At 47.8% G+C, this 26,144-nt stretch overlaps 3 protein-coding genes across 3 annotated transcripts; all 3 read left to right on the forward strand.

The window, feature by feature from the left end:
• The first annotated feature begins 5,289 nt into the window (after window positions 1-5,289).
• LOC4339567 (wax ester synthase/diacylglycerol acyltransferase 11) lies at window positions 5,290-9,565 on the forward strand. The gene is made up of 7 exons (XM_015782374.3): window positions 5,290-5,867; window positions 7,312-7,923; window positions 8,034-8,100; window positions 8,196-8,287; window positions 8,418-8,633; window positions 8,794-8,931; window positions 9,250-9,565. Exons 1-7 carry the CDS (start codon window positions 5,445-5,447, stop codon window positions 9,397-9,399), a joined length of 1,698 nt encoding a protein of 565 aa, XP_015637860.1. The 5' UTR covers window positions 5,290-5,444; the 3' UTR covers window positions 9,400-9,565.
• Window positions 9,566-10,617: 1,052 nt separating this feature from the next.
• On the forward strand, window positions 10,618-13,966 carry LOC4339568 (cytochrome b561 and DOMON domain-containing protein At3g61750). The gene is made up of 4 exons (XM_015782418.3): window positions 10,618-11,217; window positions 11,657-12,059; window positions 13,065-13,351; window positions 13,471-13,966. Exons 1-4 carry the CDS (start codon window positions 11,059-11,061, stop codon window positions 13,729-13,731), a joined length of 1,110 nt encoding a protein of 369 aa, XP_015637904.1. The 5' UTR covers window positions 10,618-11,058; the 3' UTR covers window positions 13,732-13,966.
• Window positions 13,967-19,864: 5,898 nt separating this feature from the next.
• Window positions 19,865-24,456, forward strand: LOC9269693 (uncharacterized). Its single transcript, XM_026025679.2, has 5 exons — window positions 19,865-20,175; window positions 20,919-21,611; window positions 22,690-23,032; window positions 23,141-23,218; window positions 23,959-24,456. The coding sequence occupies exons 1-5, from the start codon at window positions 20,087-20,089 to the stop codon at window positions 24,013-24,015; spliced, it is 1,260 nt and encodes a 419-aa protein (XP_025881464.1). The 5' UTR covers window positions 19,865-20,086; the 3' UTR covers window positions 24,016-24,456.
• The last annotated feature ends 1,688 nt before the right edge of the window (window positions 24,457-26,144 follow it).

Raw genomic sequence — 26,144 nt, forward strand, 5'->3', positions numbered from 1 at the left:
ACTCCATTGCTTGCTTTTTATAATAACTTATAAGCCGTTGTAAAAAAATAAATTCAAAAACTTAATTTTGAAATTAATTTTAGGTTTTTATTATAATTTATTGTCCAGTAATTTTAAAAAATCATGTTAAAAACAGATATATAAAGATTTTATCTGTTGATCGCTGCAAACGAAACGATCATGCTTCTCGTAATAACCAAAAACCAAAGGGGGTAACTGCGTAATCACAGGTTTCACCATGGGTTTGATTTCGAATTGGTAGCTGCACAGGATGGCAAAGCGCAGCATAGCACCAGAACTAACGGGCAGGGACCAGACGTCCAGACCATCCGGCGAACGACGAGCTAGCTACCGTAGTCGGTGGGCTCTCCTCTCACGGCGGCACAAATATTTCGCTCGTGTTTTGGGGGGCAAAAGGACATTTGGCTGTTTTGCAACCCCATATTACCAACTCATCTTCCTCGTTTTCCTCGCGCACGTTTTTTAAACTACTAAACGGTGTGTTTTTTACAAAAATTTTCTATACGAAAGTTACTTAAAAAATCAAATTAATCCTTTTTTTAAAAAAAATAGCTAATACTTAATTAATTACTCCCTCCGTCCCAAAAAAAGACAAACCCTGGTTTCCGTGCCCAATATTTGACCATCCGTCTTATTTGAAAAAAATATGGAAAAAATTAAAAAGATAAGTCACGCATAAAATATTAATCATGTTTTATCATCTAACAATAATGAAAATATTAATTATAAAAAAATTTCATATAAGACGGACAGTCAAACGTTGGCACGGGAACTCACGGTTTGCCTTTTTTCGGGACGTAGGGAGTATGTGTTAAAAGACCGCTCCGGTGCAGAAGGGCCCATCCTACACTTGCGATAAGGGCAAGTACTATAAGGTTCTAAGCACAAACTCCAAAGTGACATGTATGCTTAAATAATGATGTGGAGGAGAGAAAAGAAGAGAAAGGGGAGGAGCCACCCCTCATGTAAGAGCAGGTACAATAGCAGGTTATAAACCGGCTGTAACCATATATCGAGAAGAAAAGAGAAGAGAGAGAAGAAAGCGGGCTACAGATTTGTAGCCGGCTGCAACACGGACTCCAAAATGTTATATGTGTATGAGAGGTGGGACCGTGTATTAATGATGTAGTATATTTTTATAGTTAACTATTGTATGAATGAGCTATTAGATTAGCTATAGATGTTTTAGAGCCAGTAGTTGCTATACTATTGACCTTGCTCTAAGAGCAAGTTTAATAGTATAGCTGGCTACCGGCTCCAAAAGTTCCATGTCAACAAAAAATAATGGAAAGAGATTAGCTTGTAAAACAAGTAGCTACATTAGCACATTCCTCTAAAAGATTATTTTATAATCTTCTAATCTGATCAGCTCTTGCGATTGGCAGGGCAGCCATGCATGCATGGAACTATGTGCTGGAGCTCGCGACTAATTAAGCGCCAGCTTTTCTCTCTCCTTCCGTTCTCTCTGCTCCACCTTAGCCAAAAACTAAATTGTTTATTCCTATCGTCGGCTGACATAAGCCTATTGAACCTGCTCTAAGGGACAACCTTCACACAAATTTCAATAAAGAAGAGAAAATAAGATGGCTGATTGGTGGCAAGTGTATTGGGACTAGTGTATTAAATACAATGCATCTACATAAGTTAATTTTAATTTTTGGATAGATGATGTGGATAAAATTGGAGGTGACCACCACATCTATTATAAAACTTGCCCTAGCATCCATTGTGGCTAGTGGAGCCACTGGAGCGCCTGTAGTTCCCCAAGGGCGAGAGGAGGACCCACCGGGCGATCTGGACCGTCCGTCTGCCGGACTGACTACCGGGGCCGCGGGTGGGCGGTCACCTCGCCGTCGACGCTCTGTGGGGCCCGCGCGGCGCACCTCGCGTTTCAAATTTGAAACCCGGCCTCGTTCGTTCTAGCCGTTTGGTGCTACAGCTACAGCGTAGTTGTACCAGTGCTCCGCTTCGTTACTCCGGTCACGTGCCACGTGAGATGCACGGTGCAAAATGGTGAGATTTGGCCGAAGCATTTATCCACCTTGGAGCGGGATTGCACGTTGCTACGCTCCTCTGATCCTCTGTGCCAGTAGGCGGCAGTCGCTCTACGTCGTCGCGGTTTCACTTGTAGAGTGCTGTACAGCAGAGTACAGGCAAATTCGGCCTGGTTGGATCAGTTCAGCGGCCCATGAGCACTGCCCCAGACTTAGCCCAACTAAGGGACAGGCCGTCTTCCGTTCCGGGAAAGGAATAAGTTCAGCGGAGATCCATCAACTTAACAGCGAGATTTTTCAAGGTCCCTAAACAACAAAACCATAAATGTGTACCCTAAACTCACACAAACCGTTCAAAAGAGGTCTCATGGCAGTATATGTGGATGGTTTCGCTGACGTGGCATCCTAGTCAGCAAAAAAAAAAATAAAAAGTATGTAGGGCCCACATGTCAGTTACACATCGTCCTCTTCTCTTCTCTTTCTTTTCTTCTCCTCATCTTCTCTTTCTCTTCTTCTTCACTAAGTGAGTACGATGGGCGATGGGCGGGCGGCGGGTCCACGCACCAGCGAAGCGGCGGCGGGCGCGGCCTGTGGGCAGAATGGAGGCGGGCGGAACAGCGACGGGCGGAGCGGCGCTGGGATGCGGGCAGAGCGGCGATGGGCGGTGGTGAGAGAGCGGAAGGCAAGCGCAACGGACGGCGGGGGAGCATGGTGGCGGGCAAGTGGACGAGCACGGCAGGCGGAGGGGGGCCGTAACAGCGGAGGTGGCTGAAGAAGGAGCGTGGCGGCGGTGGGCGAGCTCCGCCGCCCTACTCTGCCAGCCGTGTCGGCGGAGGCGGCGAGAGCGGCGCGCGGAGCGGACAGAGCGAACGAGCACGTCGTTCTCGCCGCTAGTTCCCCTCGCCAAGTACACCCTCTCTCGCGTCCCTGTCCTCATCCTCGCGCTCTCCGTCTCCGACCCCAACGTCCCGCTCGGCCCCGTCGTCGATGAGTCCTACACGCTTTCTGTGCTCCTGGACTCCGGATCGGCCGATATCTCCGCCACCACGCCATGGGGCATGGGGCGCCATCCGCTCTGCCCGCCGCCCGCCCATCGCCGCTTTGTCCGCCGACCGCGCTCACTTGTCGCCGTCGTCCGCCGCTCAGCTGCCGCGCAGACCCGTTGTCTTTCTCGCCCACCGCCCGCCCATCGCGCTCACTCAGTGAAGAAGAAGGGAAAGAGAAGAGGAGGAGAAGAAAATAAAGAGGAGAAGAGGACGATGTGTAATTGACATGTGGGCCCCACGTACTTTTTTATAAAAAATTTGCTGACTAGGATGTCATGTCAGCGAAACTACCCACATATACTGCCATGGGACATCCTTTGAATGTTTTGTGTGAGTTTAGGGGTATACGTTTATGGTTTTGTAGTTTAGGGATCTCAACAAATCTCGCTGTTAAGTTGAGGGACCTCTGGTGAACTTATTCTTTCCGGGAAAAGAGAACAGTTTTGGGTCAGCATTAGGCCCGATGTACACGACTGGGCCTCGTTTAACAACTACTAGTACGTATTTAGGCCCAAGGGTCTGGAAGTTTGAAAGCCCATTTTCTCGTCAAGAATCGCTCTCTCAATCAACGAAGACGATGACTGGACGGGGAGAAAAAAGAAACAAACACAACCATGTCGAATCGAATCGAATCAAATCAAATCAAAACCTGCTTTTTTTATATAGAGATATCAAATAGAATTTTCTTTTTGCCAAGTCAAATAATGCCTTCTTTGACAGTTAATCGGTCACACATTCACCCCATTTAGAGCAAGTATAATAGGAGGATGCAAGCCGACTAAATAGTGAGGTAAAGGAGAAAAGAGAGGAGAGAGGGGAGAAGCGGGCTATAAACTTACAGCCGGCTTGAACACAAGAACCAAAAAACTTTGTGAGAGATAAGTGGACCCAGTATTAATTGTAAAGAGCTAACTATTATATAGGTAGACTGTGAGAATGCTACAAAACCTTAAAGCCAATAAGTCGGCCGTATTATTAGCCTAGCTCTTAGAGCAAGTTTAATATTATAGCCAACTACTAGCTCTAAGTCATCTATAGTCAATTCATACAATAGTTACATACTACACTATTAATATCCGGTCCCACCTGTCATACACACTTGTCTGGGAGTCCGTGCTATAGCTGGCTACAAATCTGTAACCCGCTGCTATTCTCTCTCCTCTTTTATCTACTTTAGATATGTTTATAGCTAGCTTATAGATTGTTATTGTATCTGCTCTTAATTTAGAACAAGTTTAATAGTACAGCCCACTACTAGCTTCAATTAATCTAAAGCCAATTCATATAATAGTTGCTTACTATACTATTAATATATGGTCCTACCTGTCATACACACATTGCGTCTTGAAGTCCGTGCTGCAGCTGGCTACAGATTGTAGCCCGCTGCTCTTCTCTCTCATATTTTATCTTATTAAAATATATTTATAGCTAACTAATAGTCTGCTATTATACCTACCATTAGGCTCCGTTCGTTACCTCCCTTTCCCAACCTCACTCCCTTATTTTTCACGCACATGTTTTTTTAAACTGCTAAACGGTACGTTTTTTGCACAAAAAAAATATACGAAAGTTGCTTAAAATATCATATTAATCCATTTTTTTAAAAAAATTAGTAAATACTTAATAAATCATACAATAATACTTCTAGGTGCTTTGTTTTGCCGGGAGGCCCCCTCCCGAACACAGCCCTGTAGGCTGTAGTACAGTGGAGTCGTGGAGCAGTACTACTAATCCCTCCGTCCTAAAATAAATGTAATTTTAGTATTATTTATGTTCAACGTTTGACCGTTCGTCTTATTTGAAAAAAAGATTATGATTAGTATTTTTATTGTTATTAGATGATAAAACATGAATACTATTTTATGTGTGACTAATTTTTTTAATATTTTTTATAAATTTTTTAAATAAGACGGATGGTCAAAACGCTAAACACGGATATTTATGGTTGTAATTATTTTTGGACGGAGGTAGTACTCCGTAGTCCCTACATGTGACTCCGTGAGTCGTAACTCCTCCGGGTTCCGTGACCAATTAGGACGGCGACTAGCCGAAACGCCGAGCCCAACCAACCAATCAAGAACGACGACTACCCGAAACGCCGAGCCCAGCCAACTAACCTCCACTGTCCAGAGTCCGAACCCCAAAGGCAGGCAGGCACGGTCGGGTAGTTCGCGCCACGTCGCTTCGCGTCGCCTATATAGAATAGCAAAGCGACGACGCAGCAAATCGCGAACCCGCACGCAACCCCCGGTCCCGGTCCTCCCCCGGCCGGACGCCGGAGTCCGCAAGGCAAGCCCCCAAACGCCGCCGTCGCTGTCCCCACCGTCAAGCCGCCCCCGACCGCGTCCACATTCCACACTTGCCACCGCCCGTACAAGCGCCGATGGATCCTCGCTCGACGGCCGATCCTGCCAGCTCGAGTACTTCCACCCACTCCACCACCACCACCTCCCCTACCCCTACCCCCTCCCCCTCCTCGCTGCGGAAGCGGGTGCTCTCGATAGACACGTCGTCGCGTGACTCGCGTGGCTCGCCCGGCAGGGAGAGGGAGAGCAAGGCGCGGCAGGAGGAGGAGGAGGAGGAGAGCGTGATGGCATCGGCGGCGGCGTCGGAGGCGGAGAGGGAGAGGGACGTGGAGGCCGCGGTGCCGGTGCCGATGAGCCCGGCGGGGCGGCTGTTCCGGGAGACCAACTTCAACTGCTACATCGTGGCGGTGATCGGGCTCGGCGCCCGGGTGGACGTCGCGGCGGCGCGCGCCGGGCTGGAGGCCACCCTCGTCCGCCACCCCCGCTTCTGCAGCGTCCAGGTAACTAAACCCACCGCTCCATGATCCCTTTGCATCGATTTCTCATCTCGTCCTCGATCGCCAACTTGCACCCAAAAAAATGCGCTCGTTTGGTGGCAAAATTAAATTTGCTGAAGCATCCCGCATCTCGGGCGCACATGGAGTTGAGACCGCCGGTGTCGACGCTGACACGCGCACGTTGTTCCTACTTGAAAAAAAAATTCTGGGGCCGCGTGGAAGCATTGATTTCTGCTTCATTTTTCCGGTGGATGGACGCTCCTGGCGCCTCGCCGGCTCACTTTCTTGCGGTTGTCTGGGCTAGAATGGCTGCTTCCGAGGATACGCACGGCGGCCGTGACTCCGGCCAAAAACAAGCTGGGACAAAAGTAGGAAGTGGCTGTGCTGTGTGTACAATGCTCTTGCTAGCTTTCTCGAAGTCATCTGATGCTTGAACCGACCAATCCATTGGCTCAGCGAGCATTAATCCCGGCGAGAGATAGTGCGCGAAGCCACGAATCAGTGTGAATCACCATCACCTTTACTCCCCGTCAAATCTCTTTTGTGTTAGTTAACCGGGCTGTTATTGCCTGATTTATGGTTTGGATCGCGAAGTAGCTGGTTTGATACTGCACCCATGCCCTCCTATTAATGCGGTGGCAGATACAGAGCAGCCGTCCTAGACTATCGCTACTCATCAGCTACTGTGTTTATGACCGGGAGCAGCCGTTTGGCATGAAAATGTGGAGAGAATCATCCGAGAAGCTGGCTTTCATCGCGATGGATCGTCCACGTTTTCCAGCTGAAAGCAGATACCGGACATGTGGATCATAATTCCGCGACGTGCGGGATTTGAAGCAAATCAACGTCAGAATTAAGTACCGTCAGTCCGTCACTGTACGCACGGGGACGGCTCGCTTTTCTTCGTTAACCCCGTGTATGGATTGCGAGCCAGGTGAAACAAACATCTGTAGTGTGTTGGCTAGAGGCCTCCAGATCGTATTGCAAATCGTTAACTGCCAGTGGTAAGTAGTTAGGTTTCACCGAACCATGTTAGGTGGGATTACCGTCACCCCGTAATTTAATGGTTATCATTGTAATCATATAGCTACCGCGAAAACCGTACAATTACCACGAAATATACCATGTTTTGAAAAAAACTATAAGGATTACCATATGTAATAATCATGATAATGATACGATTTTGTAAACCCCACTACTACGTGATCAATTGCTTTCGAATAAATCCTTTGGAACAGCGTTGCTATGCCTAGTTGCATAGTACGTGTTCGTAGTGTTTTCTCTCTTTTTTAAAAAAAAGGCAAACGCTTTGCCATTTTTAAATTAGCTTTCATAGTGTAACACTGTCGGTAATGCTTGATCCATTGTATCCATCGTCTTTTTTCTGAACCTGTCGCATTCAGCGTACAGTTAAAAAAAAAACACTTTAAGAAGTGCATTTCTGCAGGTGTCGGATGAGGCGAGCAAGCGGGCGAAGCCACGGTGGGTCCGGACGACAGTGAACCTGGACGACCACCTCATCTTCCCCGAGCTGGACCCCACCGCCACGTCAGCCAGCCCCGACCAGGTCATCGAGGACTACATGTCCACGCTGTCCACGCAGCCGATGGACCACTCCCGCCCGCTCTGGGAGCTCCACGTCCTCGACTTCCCGACCTCCGAGGCGGCCGCCACCGTCGCCGTCAGGATGCACCACTCCCTCGGCGACGGCATCTCGCTGCTGTCCCTCCTCATCGCGTGCACGCGCAGCGCCGCCGACCCGGCGAGGCTGCCGGCGCTGCCGCCGGCGCCGGCGCGGCGGGACGGGCCAGTGTACGCACGCCGGCGACCGCCGCTCTCGGCGGGGATCGTGGCGCTCGCCGCGTGGGCCTGGTCCTACCTCGTGCTCGCCTTGCACACGCTCGTCGACGTCGCCTGCTTCGTCGCGACGTCGCTGTTCCTCCGCGACGCGCGCACGCCGCTCATGGGGACGGAGGGCGTCGAGTTCCGGCGCAAGCGGTTCGTCCACTGCACGCTCAGCCTCGACGACGTCAAGCTCGTCAAGAATGCCATGAAGTGTGTAAGACCATCTTCTCCCTATTCTTGGGTTCTTAGTTCTTGCTGAACTGCATATGTCAGCTTAACTCTGAAACATCATACGAAATGTCATTCCTCCTGGTGTTTTTTCAGACTGTGAATGATGTGTTAGTTGGAGTGACTTCTGCAGCATTGTCGCGCTATTACTTCCGCAAAGAAAGTGAGTGATCTTCCTCCAAAGTTATCATGGGCTAATCGTACGTAGTATATATACTGCTAGCTGCATCTGAAGTCATGTTTTCTGAACTTATTCAGATGATACGAACAGCGAGAAGCGTACGCGACGAAAGCACATCCGTGTGCGGTCTGCTCTTCTTGTTAACATCAGGAAAACACCTGGCTTACATGTAAGAAAAGGATTCATTATGATCTGTCCACTCTTATTATAATTTTCATGAATGGGTATTTCAGTTCCTTTTAGCAGTCAAGTCATGATAGTTACTGAACTTTTGGATATTTTGTTTCTGCTTTGAGCAGGTATTGGCAGAAATGATGAATTCCAACAAGAACAATGTTGCGAGATGGGGAAATCTAATTGGTTACATCGTACTTCCTTTCCGTATAGCCATGTTCCACGATCCTCTTGAATATATTCGTCAGGGGAAAAGAACAGTTGACAGGAAGAAGAGCTCGTTGGAAGCAATCTTCACTTATTGGAGCGGCAACCTAATAGTCAAACTTTTTGGCATTAAGGTATTGATTCTCTACGTTATGTTTTGCTGGGATAATTAGTAGAGCAGTTCTATTATCTGAATTTTGTCGATCATTAACCGGAGATGCTAACTGAGGCCACTTGTCTTTAGTTAATTAATCTGTTTATTCATTGGTGTAATGTACATGGCAACTTCTGTAGACTGCAGCTGCTCTCTGCCATGGCATGCTCGCTAATACCACTCTGTCATTCTCGAGCATGGTCGGACCTGCAGAGAAGGTGGAGTTCTACGGGCATCCTATCGAGTACATTGCCCCAAGTGTATATGGGCATCCACATGTAAGTAACCACTTGTTTTTTTTTTAATGAGAAAATAAGTTCATTTGTAAAGGTTGCACGTCAGCTTTCACACGTCATTGATATATTATCACCTGCTTTGCTTGAAACATAGATAATTGTTCAGAAGTCACCGTTTTTAATTAATTTGGTGATGACATGTAGCGATTAAGTTTCAGGCATAAAGTGAAACATTTCCAATGATAATTCTCCAGTTGTGATTGCAAGCCTTTTTTGTCAAAGAGACATGACTCATGAGTGCTTCGACTTTTACATAGGCACACCTGAAAGCACCCAATCATTTCATTTGAATATGTGCAGGCACTGACAGTACATTACCAGAGCTACATGAACATTATCAAGCTTGTCCTCGCCGTCGATGATGCACAGTTCCCGGATGCTCACCAGCTGCTGGATGATTTCGCTGAGTCCCTCAGGCTTATCCGGCAGGCAGCTTCAACAAAATCATAGAAGCAGCTAGACTGTTTTTTCTCTCACTTTTTGAGATTGGTAGTAAGCACAAAGAATCACAGTGCACCCTCCAATCAGTAAAAACTTAGTTGTACCACAATTTTCAGCATTCAATATTCTTGTCACAATAAAATGGCCCCATCTGGACTGCCTAATTTTGACACCATCTACTGACATGTCGGTCCTTCAGATTTCCTTTTCCCTGAAAGGACCGTCCGGCTTGTCCTGTTAACGGTTACGGCTCTGCAAATCCTGGAATTCTGCATCTCCTAACAGAAGCAACCCGAATCTCACAGCACGTACACAGATTCACCACACCTCCCTCCCACATAGAAACTCTCTTACGAATATGCTACAATCCATGTCACGTGTTCACGGCGCAGCAGTAGCAAACGGATCAGAACCTCTTGCTTCAAAATCACATGACTTTATTCTTGATAGGGAAAACTATTTTAAACTCTTAAAAGGATGTTCACTTATTATTTACATATCATTCAAATGGTTATAATTTTTTTTTAAAAAAATGAGTAGATATATTAATATGTGATATATCACTACACAAATACTACCTCCGTCCCAGTATATTTGATGTTTAACTTCCTATCCATTGTCCCACAATGCTTGATGTTTTAGCAAGGAGCATAAACGTGGGGCCGTGCAACAGCGTACGATTCAAAATTTACTAATCGGGTTTCCAGGAACAGCAGCTCATCCATGATTCCACCGTGGCAGGAACTGCAGGTGTATTCTTGGTTTGAAATGACTACTCATCATGGTTATTCAAAGTAGCTAGTATTCCAGCTAGGACTATATGGTAATTTTCACCAGAGCTTAATTTGGTATGTGTGTGTATATATATATATATATATATATATATATATATATATATATATATATATATATATATATATATATATATATATATATATTCGACTTCTATATTTCGCAACGAAAAAACAAATTAAACTACAACCATCTAATGTGTATTCATAATTAAATTTGTTTTTCCGGTTGTGATATGTAGAAGTTAAATTTTATTTTGCATGTTTGTGAAGTGGCATGTTAATAATACATTTTCTCAAATTATTCTATAACTATTTGATTTTAAAATCCACTATCTTCATGATAGGTCCTGGACTCACAAGTTATTGAGAACGGCACGGTTTTTTCAACAGTAGAGGATCTCGCTCCGTAGCAAACCGTACGCGACGAATACGTGGGGTCGTGGGCCGCTTTTGCCCGTTTTGCACTCCAAGCTCCCCACACCGTGCGAGCGTCGGTCCGTTCGCTCGCTCGCTCGCTCGCCTCCAGATCTGGAGGCGATCCATCCATCCATCCACCGAGACGGCGCGGGGCGCGCGCGCAAGGAGAGGGACACCCAAACCGGCACCACCAACAACCACACACCTCCTCCGCTAGCTGCACCAATCATAGGCGCGCAGAGGCCACGGGGCCCCAGCCGCAGCGACACGCCACCAGCAAAATCTCCTCTACTAGCTCATCCAAAGCGCCACCAACTGATGACTGCAACCTCTCATCAACCGGCTCTCTCCTCCTCCTAAACCGGGCAGCTTCTCTCTCTCGCGTTGCTGCCGCGCGCGGGGCACACAGCTAAGCTAGTGTCGCCATTGCCATTGTCTTGGAAGGAGGTTGGTTAGCATGGCTCGCGTGTCGGCGGCGGCGGTTGCCGTGCTGGTGGTGGCGTTCGCGGCGGCGGCGGCGGCGCAGGAGAGCTGCAACACCGAGCTGCCGGGCGTGCTCGTCGGCAACTACTCCGGCCTGAATTGCCAGCCGGTCTGGAACAATTTCGTGCTCCGGGTAAGTGGTTTCTCCCACCGCCATTGTTCTTACCTGTTCTTCTCAGCACATAATTGAGGTTGTGTAGCGCTGTTCGAGCATAGCTAGCTCTAAGTTCAGTACTCTGCGTGTGCTTGCAATGAGCTGAGATCTGCAAGGATTTCAGGTGGATCTAGTTTGTACCTAACCTGCTAGGACATTGCCAACTGCCCAACTGAAATTGATGTATGATTCGCTAGTGCAGCAGTAAGCCAGTAACTTTTCAGTGACAGTAAAACAGTGAATTCGAGCAAACCAAACCACACAATTGCCAAGAAAAATCCTGAAGTGTTACAGTTAGTTTCGACTCTACCATTCCAAAACAATCTCAATTCAGACTCTCATACAATTATGACAATGTAAATCACTTCCATTTTCTAAAAATTCGGACTCTCACATACTCCAATGCATATATGCGCAGTATCACCAAGACAAGAACAACGTGCTGAGGGTGGTGCTGTCGACGATGTACAGCACGGGGTGGGTGGGGATGGGGTTCTCCCGGGACGGCCTCATGGTGGGCTCGAGCGCCATGGTCGGGTGGATCGGGCGGAAGGGCCTCCCGCACGTCAAGCAGTTCGCGCTGCGCGGCAAGACGAGCGGCAAGGTGGTCGTCAACCGCGGCTTCCTCGTCTCCAACTCCAACAACCACGACCACACCGTCGTGGTGCAGCAGGCCAGGATCTACCTCGCGTTCCAGCTCCAGTTCTCCTACCGACTCACCCACCAGCACATCATCCTCGCCTTCGGCTCCTCCATCCCCGTCAACAACAAGCTCACCAAGCACCAGGACAAGACATCCTTCACCTTCGATTTCACCACTGGTACGTATATATTCCTCAGGTTATAAGACGTGTCAAAGTCAAACTACTTTAAATTTAACTAAGTTTATACATAAATATAGTAATATTTATAATACTAAATTAGTTTCATTAAATCAATAATTGAATATATTTTCATAATAAATTTACGTTGAGTTGAAAATATTATTTTTTCTATAAACTTAGTCAAACTTGAAGCAGTTTGACTTTGACCAATGTCAAAACGTCTTATAATTTTCAGAGGGAGTATATTATATGCTTCTCATCAACCTGATCTTGATCTTCTCCTCTCTCCCTCTGTTTAATTTGGACAACTTGACATTTTCGCTGCACTATGTGTGAGGTTCAGAGTGAAGTCCCTGACGGTGGTTAGCAAATCTGTTGATGAATGACATTGCACCTAACTGGAAAATTGAATAATAGGAGTAACAAATTACAGTTGACATCTTAGTCGATCCTATATACCATAAAAAATGAGCTGACAATATCACTTGAACTGTAATCAATGTGTCAGTTAGCGAAAAAGGTGTTTGATTCTTGAAGTTTCAGTCGTCAGTCGCCACTTTTCTGTTGCCGTATCAACATTCTTCCTTGGTGGCATTATGTGCACAACAAGATGCTTTTACACACTCCGTCTTCAAATACTAGACCTCTTATTGGATACTACTCATATTCATCTTTAAACTTTAACTACTTATCTTTTAAAAAACTATATAAATATTTAATCAAGTGTTGCATCCTAAATATACGGCCCCATCGTATCGCTCAAACGAAAAATAATTTGTGAATAAAACTTTTATACATATTTTCTTAGCGATTTAAAAACAAAGACTGAAAAATAAACTTTAATGAAAAAAACCCCAAAATCAATTTTAAATTTGATGTTGAAAATTTAAATTTTGGCTGGTAAGTATAAGTATAAGCGAAAAGATGAGGCCGATAGTTGTGAAACTTGAGGGAGCATTTTCGAAAACATTTTTTTTTACAGCAGAGTTGATGAATCTGCAGGTAAAGCTTTCGTGGACGGGTCGTTCCCCTACGGTCTGAGGAGGGCACACGGTGCTCTGAACCTGTTCGCGTGGGGCGTCCTGATGCCGATCGGCGCCATCCTGGCGCGCTACTTCCGGCGGATGGACCCTCTCTGGTTCTACCTCCACGTCGGCGTCCAGTTCGTCGCCTTCATCATCGGCCTCGCCGGCGTCGTCGCCGGAGTTGCCCTCTACAACAAGATCCAGGCCGACATCCCGGCGCACAGGGGCCTCGGCATCTTCATCCTCGTCCTCGGCATCCTTCAGGTCGTCACCCATTGCACGCATCACATCTCTCTGCTCCGTTCTTGCAGAAAGCAAGCACGGTCACTGCATGAACAGAACAGATGAACTGATGATGATGATGATTTTCTGAAATGTTTCAGATTTTGGCGTTCTTCCTGCGGCCGAACACGGACTCCAAGTACCGGAAGTATTGGAACTGGTACCACCACTGGTCGGGCAGGCTGGTGCTGTTCTTCGCCGCCGTCAACATCGTGCTCGGTATCCACGTCGGCGGCGGGGACAACTCGTGGAAGATCGGGTACGGCTTCAACCTCGCCATCATCCTCCTCGCCGTCATCGGGCTGGAGTTCATGCTGCGGACGAGGTGGTCCAAGGAAAGCGAGCCCACGCCGACGTACTAGGCGCGGCGCCGGCGGCCGCCGTTGATGCCGCGAACCCACTATTTTTTGGTTTTTTTTTTGTGCCCTTGGGCGCTGGACTGTGTCTTAGCTCTGGTGGTGTTGTGATTGTTTTTTGGCCTTCTGTGCTGTTCGATTTTCTGCATGTTGCTGTCAAGTGAAACTGTGAAAAAGTGTAAGCGTGAGCAGGTGCAATTGCACTATGCCACAATTGATAGGTTTTCGTTTTTGTTTCTGAGATGCACTGTCCTGAGGTGTAAGACCACTTGCTTAGCAGAAAAAGTCAATGACGGTCATGGTGCATAGGACAACTGCTGCTAGGAGTTTACAGCGTACCAGATAGTAGTTCACAGTTCAGGACATTTCTGATCGAAATTTTCAAAATGTTGAATACACAAGAGTATCTCGGTAGGACTTGGCACCGATCAAAAAAATTCAGCTAAAAAAAAACAGATTCAGCAAAAATATATTCAAAATTCAAGATGTTTTTTTTGGAATATTCAATAAGCACATCTTTGCATTAAGAGAAATAAAAGTTATTTATGAGCCAACTAAAAGACAAAAAAAAAGAGAAGGGGAACGGGAAAGGGGAAACTGAAAAGAGCAAAACTGCGAAAACCTATTCTCGCTACAGAAGTTGGTTGGTGATCACCAGGACCCCTAGTAGCTAAGGGGCTGTTTGGTTGCTGCCCTCGCCTGGAGACCATTGCTCAGGCAGGTCGATCCGACCGCAGGCGACCGAAATTGGACGCCTGAGATCGACGCCTGAGCCAGGCGCGAATCTGAGGGCAGCAAGCAAACACGCCCTAAACTCCTAACGTCGGCATTAACACATTAGCCAAACACCAAAAGCCCCGCCTTCCGCAGCCATAGCCTTCCCTACCTCCGCCCAGGATCTCTGTTGAAAGTTGAACATCCTATTTTCCGTTCCTTTTAAATTGTCCATGCTACAAGAGTTGCAATAGTGTTGAACCTTCGTCGAAGAACCTTGGTGAGAGCCACTAGTAAAACAAGTTCTCACGCATTGACAGACTGTATGACTACCCAATTGCCTTGAGCGCCAGTCTTCCGGGCATACGACCAAGATATGATTGATATTGTCCTCTTGCTGATCGAAAAGGACACAACGACCAGGGGTGTGCTAGCCCATGACTACGGAGGCGGTCGGCCACCTAGCACATGTTTAGAGTGACTAGCCAAACGAAGTAGCGACAACAAAGTGGTGCCAACGACTTCTAGAGAATTTAGGTCCCGTTTGGCACAGCTCTAGTTCTCAACTCCAACTTACCTAAAGCTGGAGTTGTGCCAAACGGTACAGATTCTTCATTTTTCGGAGCGGAGTTAGTAGAGTTGCTCCACAAATTTGTATTACGGGGGTGGAGCTGTTTTTTTTTCTCCTCCACAGCTCCACTCTACCTCCAAAAGACCCACTACCCTTTAATTTTTTTAATGTATTTACACAAAAATGCCAATGAACTACCCCCTTCAAACCCCTCTCCTCTCGTTCTCTCTCCTCCCCATCTTCCTCCCGACCTAGGCGACGACCGACGAAGGGTTGCGGTGGAGTCGACGGCGGGCGCATGTCGCGGTTGTGAAGCGGTGCGCGTGGCAGTAGGTGGCGACGCGCGGGCTGACTGGCGGCGGCACGCGAGCGGAGCGGCGTTGGCAGGCGCGGGCTGACTGCTGGCGGCACGCGAGTGGAGTGGCGTCGGTGACGCGTGGTCTGACCGCCGGAGGCAGTGACGTCAACAAGGTGGTCGATGAAATGGCGACAAGAGATGTGGTGGCGTGGAGCTGACAAATCTAGCCAAACACTTTCTATACCCACCTCAGTTTCTATTGGAGCTTGTTTCCACTGGAGTTGGAGTTTGTAACTCTACCAAACGGAACCTTAAAATGTTCATTAAAAATATTGGAATTCTAGCCCCTAAAATATTTTCTTACCCCAAAACTGTGAGCTCTCTGAGACATCCGGATCAGAAGTTCAGAACCAATCACACCACCGCTTGGAGTGGATTGAGTTCAGGTGCAGTCATTACTATGCCTTCAACTTTAGCAATTGCAATGTAGCTGATGAATAAAAACCAACAGCTCAGGGTGTGTTTAGTTGGGGAAAAGAAAATTTTTGGGTGTCACATCGGACGTTTGATCGGATGTCGGAAGGGGTTTTCGGACACGAATGAAAAAACTAATTTTAGAAATCGCCTGGAAACCGCGAGACGAATCTTTTGAGACTAATTAAGCCGTCATTAGCACATGTGGGTTACTGTAGCACTTATGGCTAATCACGGACTATTTAGGCTTAAAAGATTCGTCTCACAATTTCCCCCATAATTGTGCAATTAGTTTTTCTTTTTATCTATATTTAATGCTTCATGCATATGTCCAAAGATTCGATGTGATGTTTTTGGGAAAAAAATTTGGGGAACTAAACGGGCCCTCAGACCATTAGAAAAGATGAATTACTGTAGTGAATTTCTCCTGTAGCGATTACTATATCATCAAGGTGTGAATGTGTAATAGCAAGGCACAGCAAATCTGAGCCTTTAGCTCCATCAATCCAACGGTTATAATGTGCTTCAACTGTTAAAGTTGCATTCGTTACTACTTACTATAACTGCACACATGATCTGAATTCGTTTGGAGCAGCAGGCTGCGCGGCGGGCGGCAGGCTCACGCTGATACAGGCCGCGCCGGTGCCGCCCAACCCAGCAAAGCAAAGCAGCCGCAGCAGCCCACGCACGCCACGCGCTCCAAGCGGCCCGCTGCATGCCACAACCGCGCAGTCCGCTCGGCGTCCGCAATGGCGCAACTCGCGCATCAGCGACGGCAAGCGCTGGCTCTGTGGCTGCACCTGCACCTGCATTGCTGCGGTCAGCGTACGTGCGTATTTGGTGTGTCAACTGGCTTGTTTACGACTTGATTTCGCACCCAGGAAAACACCAAATTGGGGTTCGTACAAGTAAGGCAAGGAAACCGATCCTACTGTAGCACAGCCTAACGTACGTTGCTAATGAGGGTAGGTTTGGGATATTTTTGCGATGCAGCGTGACGGGAGATTTAGTTCCGGTGTCGGTCTGAAATCTGAATGGATTATATTAGGCATGAAATTGCCCGTAATCCAAACTCCGAAGGTGACATGAAGAGGTCCAAAGAGTGGCAATCACATTAACGACCACACTTGATGAATACAGAGAGATGCCCTTCCTTTGCAACGGTGGGGATTCCATACTTTCATACCACTGGATTTGGCCCTAAGGCTACACATGGGTATATGAACTCCGTCTTTCGCCCCATATGGATGCACCAATGTGCATGGAAAATATCATAAAAACTGAAGGAGTGTAACTTTGGGTTATAAAACACGGATTGAAATTTTGGCATTTGTTTATCATATTAATACTAGCAGCTTGTCTTATTTATTTATACTCCACTTTGTGTGGATCTTTTTTAGTGATGTATTTGTGGTTCATTCATTACCAATAAAAACTACATTTAGCATGGACCATTTATAATAGTGTGTTTGTTGGTCTTTGTGTGTCTTTGACACAATGATAACCATCCATTATCTAGAAAAAAACTATGTTTAGTGTGGATCACTTGTAATAATGTGTATTGTTGTGCTTTCTTCTTTTTTTTTGCGGGGATATTGTTGTGCTTTCTGTTCCTTCAATACAAACAGACCGGTATACAAACCGTGGCGTGGCTTTCTTACCCATGCCACGGTTTTTAGGCATTACAAAGATGGCAATTACATGATTGACATATAAAGAAAATATTGTTAGAAGAAATCTTGTGAGTATATTGAATTCAATGGTTGTGTTGCAATGCAAGAAATACAATTTTGTCTTTCCTCTAGCTACATGGATCCTCAACCTCCCAAATACATTCTTATATTGTTGCTGGTTCTTAGTGTTAGAGTTTATTTAAAACATGATTGAATTGTATTGAGTCCGCCCTTCTATTTTGATCCTTCCATATTTCCTCTATCTCTCTATATAAACCGCCCCTCGATGCTCAACGCAACAACCGACATTACACGTTACCATCTCTCTCACACAAGCTTTCATGTCATTATAGCGGGTGGTTTAGTGCCGTTACAAACTTCCCCACTACTGCCGCCCTTAGGAAGATGGGTCTCTTGGGGGCGCCCCACCTCTTCTCGCTTAGCTTTTCGTCATCGTCTATGCATCCATGCCATCTTTAGGCAACAACAAGCCATTATATATCCATCGCTCCCGATCTCCTTGACCTATACTCCTCCTAGTTTTTTCATTCTTCGCTTGATAGTGAATTGCTTGGTCACCACAGCTGGTGGCTGGGCCTATGCCTCCTCTGTCCCATCTCTGATCGGAGGGCTGAAGTTGTCGCCGAAGCATGGAGCTGTTCCCCCCAACCACACTAGTTTTCTTTCTCATCGTCATCTGCACCACAATTCGCTTGGATCTGCCTCGACTCTGATTTGCTAAACTCTCTCGAGCTTCTTCGCATGGCTGCCTGATCAGTGAGTCGCTACCGTCCCCTAGGGCCCGTCTCCGTCACCGTCACTAAGTGGGCCTTGGTCTCTGCCGAGGTTATCAAATTCCTACCGGTATCCTTATATTCCTCCTCTTCTCATAGGTCCAAGCTAACATGTCTCTTTATCTTCCCTCTCATATCTAAATCATTCAAAATTGAAATTCATGTGATTTTTCTATGATTGAACCAAACACCTCAAATTCACTTCCAATATGGCCTCACTATTCATGGCATTTAATTATCAAAAATTATATTTCTTTGTTTTCTTCAATTATGCATTTCAAAATGAACTGGATCTCTAAGTAAGTTAAGGCAGGAAATCAATGTAGGCTCTGTTTTCCTCTAAAATGGCAAAAGTTTTGCTATTTTGTAGCACTTTTTGCCATTTTGGATCTAAACACTAGTAGCGAAAGTTGGCAGTTTGGCATTTGGCATTTGCTAGTCCATAGTAGCAAATTGTGCCAAAAAGTGCTTTGGGACCACTCCCTCTCTCTTTCTCTCTCTCACTTTAGTGCTAGAAATGACAAAACTTTAACATGCATCTAAACACCAACTAGTACTTTTGCAATGCCAAAACTTTGCCACCAAAACTTTTGCCATTTGCCATTATAAATGGATCTAAACAGGCCCGTATTCCTCGTATAGAACAGTGATCCATGTATAGAATTTTACCAATCCCATTACTTTGTTCTAAAACATCTTTGGATTGGATAAAACTAATTTTTCTTGGTAACTGAAAAGTAAGAAACTCTGGAAACCGGCGTCTCGTAGTCGTAGTACCGGCCACGCAAGACCCGGGGAGTCCTCACGCTCTCCTCCCTCTTCGCGCTCACATGACCCATCAATCCGTGACGTGGAAGTGGATAAGCACATCCACGTCCTCACGCTATCCAATCCTGGCCGTCCGTCCCCAACCCCCACGTCACGTCTTCTCCTACCTAAATCGCACACGAGATGTATATCACTCTGCTTTTCTGGGGCCACGTAGTTGCTGGACCCACACGGCAGTGTCCATTTTGTCCGCGCAGGTGCTGCGAGGACAAACCCACCGTCAGTGACTGGATCGTGTGGGTGACTCGGAGCTGAGCTGGGACCCACTGTCAGTGAATGGATCAAGGGTGACTCGGATCTGAGCTGGGACCCACTGTCAGTGACTGGATCAAGGGTGACTCGGATCAGAGCTGGGACCCACTTTCAGTGACTGGATCGTGTGGGTGACTCGGAGCTGAGCTGGGACCCACTGTCAGTGACTGATCGTGTGGATGACTCGGAGCTTGGGTGGCGCTAGGAATTTTCTCGGGTGGCTTGCAGAACGGAGCACGGGGATGAACTGAAGAAGACGCGTGATTATGCAAACCGCCCCCCGGAATTCTGAGCTAATCCCGCACTGTGGCATGGGCCAGGTTTCGCATTAGGCCAGAGAATTTGGTGCTAATCACACTCCCTGCCATTGGAGGATTTTACTCGAACACCACTGGTTCTTGTGCTAATCACATCTACACCCTAGCCTCGAGGTGCAGTCGTAGAGGTGGCAGAATTGAGAATAGGTGCGAGGAATGGAGGGCATTGTTGGAAGAGTGGAAACGATAAAGCCTTGGGCCGTCTGGCTCGCCTCTCCATCGCCATTGCTGCTGCTCGCTCCGCTTCTCTTCTCTTCTCTTCTGGTCTCGCTGTTAGATTCACCAAGAAACTCATTTCTTCGCGCAATTTCTCCTCGGCTTCTCGGCTCGAGATGTTTGATCTGTAGAGTGAGGCGCAGAGGTGGGAGAGAGTGCGTGTGATTGGGGGGAAACTGAAGAGGGGCGAGGAGAGGTAGAGAGGGAAGGAGGCCATCGATTTGATGCGTGGCTCCGGCGAGGCCGTCGCCGTTGCTCGAGACGTCGCGTCGTCGAGCCCGGCGAAACCCCCATCGGCATTGGACATGATGAGGTGAGGCCTGGAATCTCCAATCCCCTGATGCGTTCGTTGCTGCCGTGCTTCTGGGTGTTCTATCTGCTGCTGCCGCTGCGTTCTTTCGCGAGATCAAAGGTGTGATTTTATCTGCTCGTTTGGGCTTCTGGTTTGTGTCGCTTCGGCTCTCGCCGCCCGATTTAGGCAAGTTTTGTTCATTCCTTTTCTTGCTCGCCGTCGGATTTCTGTTCGTGTGCCGTCTTGATTTCCTTGTTTGACAAAAGGCATCCTTTGATCTATGTTCGGTTTACTGCTGGATTTTGCCAATTCGTCCCTGTTCGGTCCGGCTGTATCTTATCTTTGCTTGTTGCAATTTCGTTGCTTTTTTCCCCATTTCATGGTCACTTTGACTGGTTTCTGAGTAACTTGTCGATTTCGTTCTTGTGCTTGTTCTTCGTCGGCTCCGTGCTGATGGGGATGAGAGCTCACGGCTGAAGATTTTTCGTTCCCTGAGTGGCCTAATTGTTTCAGATATCCACGATTTTCAGCGTTTTCTCGAGTTTGTGTGGTGTGCTGGTTTGTGTCGAACAGATCTCTGAATGGTTTCGTTTGGTCTTCGATTTTGCACTCTGCAAATTTGGGGATGTTCTACTGTTTTTCCTGTCGCGAATTCTCGCGAAAAAGGAGAGTTTTTGCTGTTCGTTTCATCCTCCATTCTGAAGGGGAGACCTTGTTCTTGTCTGATCCAATCGCTCTTGTGTTTCTGTTTGATTCTGCTGCAGATTTCAGAGAGTCAGCCCTGATTGTCTCCCGCTCCCCAATGGCGGCGGCGGTGGCGGAGGTAGCCGGAAGCCGGCGGCGGGGCCCAGATCGAGCAAGGACGACGACGCCCCGGCCGCCGCCGCCGCCGCCGACAGCGCGCGTACCAGCCCCTACCTCGCCGCGGCATCCGCATCGCTCGAGTCCAAGCCGCGCACTCGCGCTCCTCCTCCGCCGCCACCGGCACCGGCTCCGGCCCCGCCGTCGTCGTCGTCGGCAGCCGCTGCGCCAGGCAGGAGCCCGGCGCGCGAGCGCGAGCGCGACCACGGCCACCACCCCTCCGACATCTCCGACCCCACCTCCCCGAGCTCCACCGGCGTCGGCGGCGGCGGTGCTGGGGGGAGCGGCAGCGCGGTGCCCGACTCCGCCGTGCTCCTCCAATGGGGACACAACAAGCGCTCGCGCGGACGCCGCGACGCCTCCGCCTCGTCGTCGTCGGCGGCCGCGCCCTCGCCGCAGCGTCGCCAGGCCGCCGCCGCCGCGGGCGTCAAGATCCAGCGCCGCTCCTCGGCGCCGGCGGAGAAGCTGATGCCGCCGCCGAGCACGACTCCCTCCCGCAGCTCCACCCTCCGCGTCACCTCCTCCCTCCCCGCCCGCGGCGGCGGCGGCGGCGACGCCCACCACCATGGCCGCTCCGCCCTCCCCCACAACAGCAGGTACACGCACTTACCCATCCTTCGGTGGATAGCCCGGCCCGGCCCGGCCCATCATCTCATCGTCTTCCTCCTCTTTTTCCTTTTCCCCGAATTTTTCACTCTTCCGGTTTTGCCCCTCGGACCGAGCCGTATTCTCGGGCTCGTGGCCTCGCGGTCGCCGGCATCGGATCGCTTCCGGTTTGGTTCTAGTATAGTGGGGCTCTAGGCTCGGCTCGGCTCGGGTCTCCCGCTCTCTCACACTCTGGATGGTGAGCTGAGCTGTCACGCCCCCTCCATCTTTAGCAACCGAGGTGAGGTGCGTTTAGATGATAAGATACCTTCTCCTCTTTTCTTTCCACACCATTTTTTTCCCTTTTTTTTTTGTACAACAAGAGCAATGAAAATAAAAATATGTAGTAGCAATACTGGTTTGATCGGACTAGTGGTCAATCACTCGGTTGCTTCTGCTTTTAGAAACGACTTTTAGAATTTCTCTTTCCTGATTTTCGAGATCCTTTAGGCAACAATTTTTTGTACTACTAGCCTCTGTCACCATGTCCATGTCAGGATCATCATCAAGCGAGGAGGAGAGCACTTTCCCCTCTTCTTTTCTTTGCTAATCTGTGGGCTCATTCCCATTCATGTCGATCTAGCATTTCATTTCTGTATGCAATATTGCAATCCATATGTCCATTAATGGCTTCTTTTGGTTCATGTGGTGTGGTGATGTGCCATGTGTGTGTGTGTGAACGATCAACCGTGACATCAACTTCAGGCAGCTGATATAGAAGGTGTTGATGTAATATAGGTATAAAAATAGGACACACACATACACATGCACCCTCATCTCATTCTCATCTCCTCCCTCTTTATGTGGGTTGGCATCTGGCAGTCGCTTTGCCGGTGCTCTGCTGTGCTCATTTCATCTGCATCCACCATTTCACCTGGCTGCTCTTGCATCCACTAGAGCTAAGATAGATAGATTGATAAAAACACAAAAAAAAGTTTCTGTTTTTGTTGTTGTGTCCAGCATCCACCGCTGTAGTGGCGAGTTTGCTTTTGTTGCTATGCTTGAATTTGACGGCATGATGATGATCAGATCCGGCGAGCAGTCGGCGGCGGCGACGAAGGCGGAGAAGCAGCAGCAGCGGCCGGCGGCGCACAGGGTGGCGGAGGCCGGTGGGGTGGTCATGGCGCTGGCCAAGACGGACTCCAAGTATCAGCACCACACCGGCCATGGCGGCCACGGCCAGGCCGCCGACCACCATGGGCCCAGCTCGTCGTCGAAGGCGGCGACAGCGGCGGCGCAGAAGATCGAGCTGCCGCGGATCTACACGACGCTGTCGCGCAAGGAGAAGGAGGAGGACTTCATGGCCATGAAAGGCACCAAGCTGCCCCAGCGACCCAAGAAGAGGCCCAAGCTTGTCGAGAAGCAAGTCAACGTATGGATAAATTATGCTACCTAATCAAACTGTGTTTTACTACCATCTTTTTGCTTGATGGTCTTGATGAGAAAACTGACATGATTTTTTTGTTCTGTATTTGTGCAGTTCGTCTGCCCAGGAATGTGGCTCTCGGATGTGACCAGATCCAAGTATATCGTCCGCGAGAAGAAGTCCACCAAGAAGGTACATATACTCCTCTATCGATTTTATCCACATCCACTTTCTCTGATTTGCATCAAGTTAGTAAGTATTTAAAAATCGATAGGTTCAGTAATACTCCTAACTACTTAAAAATCGATAGTACTAGTATTTGGCAGTATCGTCTGAAATTGCGTAAAATTTGGTGAAAATAAAAAATTACCGGGAAAGCCTGAGAAAGCATCAAAGCGAAGGGGCAGGAAAAAAAGCGAAAGGGAAAACGATCCGTCCGTCCGTCCGTCCCCTATGTCGAGTGGGGCCCACGCCCGTGAATGCGCGAGGGGTGCTCATTGATGACTGTGCTTAACCGGCATCTCTGCACTTTATTATCTTTTGCCGACGAGCGGACGTGGGCCCACGTTGGTAGCCTCTTAACGCGTGCTGTCCCGGTCACCCTGCAGGTGGGACCCACCGCAACGCTCGTTGTGGCTCACTGACACGTGGGTCCCTCGTGCAGTCTTGTTGCTGTTTCTGCTTACGTGGGGTTCTTTCTTCTCTTGCACTTCTGAAGTTAGATTAGGACATGTAATAATCAGCATCAACTGTGGGTCATCGTTAGTTGATTCGTCGAATTACTTGTGCCAAGTAGTAGACCTTTTGTCTCTTGTTGTGTTTTTGCTAACAGCTGTACTCGCCGTTCGGTTTGTGTTGTGCGTAATCTGCAATTGCCTCTGACGAGAAATCTAATATCTCTATGTGTTTTTCTTTGTTCCTCTCCTCTGCAGCAACAAAAATACAGGGGACTGAAAGGGATGGAGAGCATGGACAGCGACTCCGAGTGATCGCGAAAACCCGGAGCGCGACGCACAGAGATAGCAGCACAAGTGGGGTGAATTTCGCGTTGGAGCCTGGAGAAAAATCGCGGAAAAGAGAAACGTAAGATCAGTAGAGGAGGAAGAAGAAGAGGAGGAAGATAGGTCAAAGATGGATGGCGATGCAAGCATGAGCCTTCTTTTGGTTTAGGAGAAAAAAACAAACAAAAAAAGGATGATGAAAAACTTTCATTCGGCTGTTCCTTCGATTCCATTTTGTAAATCTGGGTGATTAGGGGCGGCTTTTTTTTTCTAATTGTTTTCTCTTTTTTGTTTTGGTGAAATTTGGTGGTTTACATCCATGGCCATTGCCATGTGGTGATGGTGGTGGGCTGTGAATAGTTTTAGACTGTCAGAGACATTCAGAGTCTCAGGAAGAAGAAAGGAGAAAACTGATGTTAGCTCGCTCAATTCTGCGTATCATTCTTCCGTCATTTTTTCTGCATAGACTGCCTGTGTTTTTTTTACTATTGGCCGTGCATTGCGACGGCGAGCTCTTTTGCAGGAACATTTGCTGGCAACCTCGTACGGCTTCAGCAGATGCAGATCTGACCTCCGGCTGTGGTTGCAGGGTTGAAGACTCGCAGGCAGTGTGTCATCAGAGGCCCAGAGCCCAAACAATGCTCATATGATTATAGTGCTACTGTACCCCATCTCTCAAATAAACTACTTTTGTATATTTAATAAATGGAGGGAATACAACAAGCTTCTTTAGACTGAAGCTAACCTCTGCTGTTCCACTAGGAAATCATGCGAATGACACGCGGAAATTCAGTAGAAATTTGACAAATTGACATATTATTCATTATCAATTTATTTTAATTGATACTTATGAGAATGACACGTGGGACTATCCGAGTGAAGGGAAATGGATAGGGTATCAAATAATTGAACCTCAATTTTGTGGAGTGTTAAATTATCAAATCTCTCGGTTTTGAGGGACAGGGCACGGGCAATGTTTGGTGCTTTGAGGCTCCGTGGTTACTCCATCATGCAGCTCCGTATGGCAGTTCGACCAGTGCATACAGGAGTATTAGTCTAGGAGTACCATAACTGGGACGGCTGTAGAGTGCAGATTAATGTTGGGTGACACAGGCACAGTTTGGTGGAGGGCACCCCTGCTCACCAAACGGCTTTTGGATTCTTCTTCTCTCCTCTCCATGGCAGCCGTCGTCATCTGTGAGCCGCCATCCACTGCCGTGCCTCGTCCACGGCCAAAATGGCAAAAAATCCCTGCAACTTGCTTACCGATCGGGTGATCTATCATCTCCTGCTTCGGTGAGATTTCATTCACTTCAGTAGTTCAGTATCTCTCTTGCGTGTCGGTGGATTGGCCGCGAGGCGTGTGATCTCTTGCGTATCTCTCTTTAGTTTGGTTCTTCAGTTGAGAAGACCAAGAATGAGAAATTGAGATGTAGAGCCGGATTAATTCGGGGATCTCACCGGAGCTCATGGGGGGAGGGAGGGATGAAATTGGCGAGCAAAAACTCCCAACGCGCGCGATTCGCCGGGCGGCGCTCTGACGGACAATCCGAGGCGGCGAAAACGACGAGCGGCTGGTCCTCTCTCTCTCTCTCTCTGCTAGATCGCCCGTCACGTCGCATCTCCCGGCGGGGACACGGAAAACGTCAAGCTCCAAACGCTTGTTCGCCGCTGCCTCCGGGCTGCAGGCAGATGATGCTAGTACGTGGTTATGATCCGTGGTCCACAGCGACAGCGCGCTGAGCCCGAGAGCAAGGTTAAAGTAAATAGTATAGCCAATTATTAGCTTCAAATCATCTATAATCAATTTAACAATCTATATAATAGGAGTAAATTTCAGAAATATACAACTTTAGTGATAAAACTATCGTTTTACTGCAACAATAGCGTGGAAAATCTATCTATCTATTATACTATTAATACAGCTCGAAAAGAAGGCACCACGTTCACCGTAGAGACTAGAAATTACCACGTTAATCGAAGAAAAAGAAAAAATATCGACCGCTTGATCGTTGATGGCCTATATTTTAATGGCTGAGATTTAATTAAAATTTTGGAACATTAGACTTGGTTTCACGTATACAGACATATCAGGCACTATAAATCGGGTATAGTAT

Source organism: Oryza sativa, chromosome 5, assembly GCF_034140825.1.
Source record: "Oryza sativa Japonica Group chromosome 5, ASM3414082v1".
Lineage (NCBI taxonomy): Eukaryota > Viridiplantae > Streptophyta > Magnoliopsida > Poales > Poaceae > Oryza > Oryza sativa.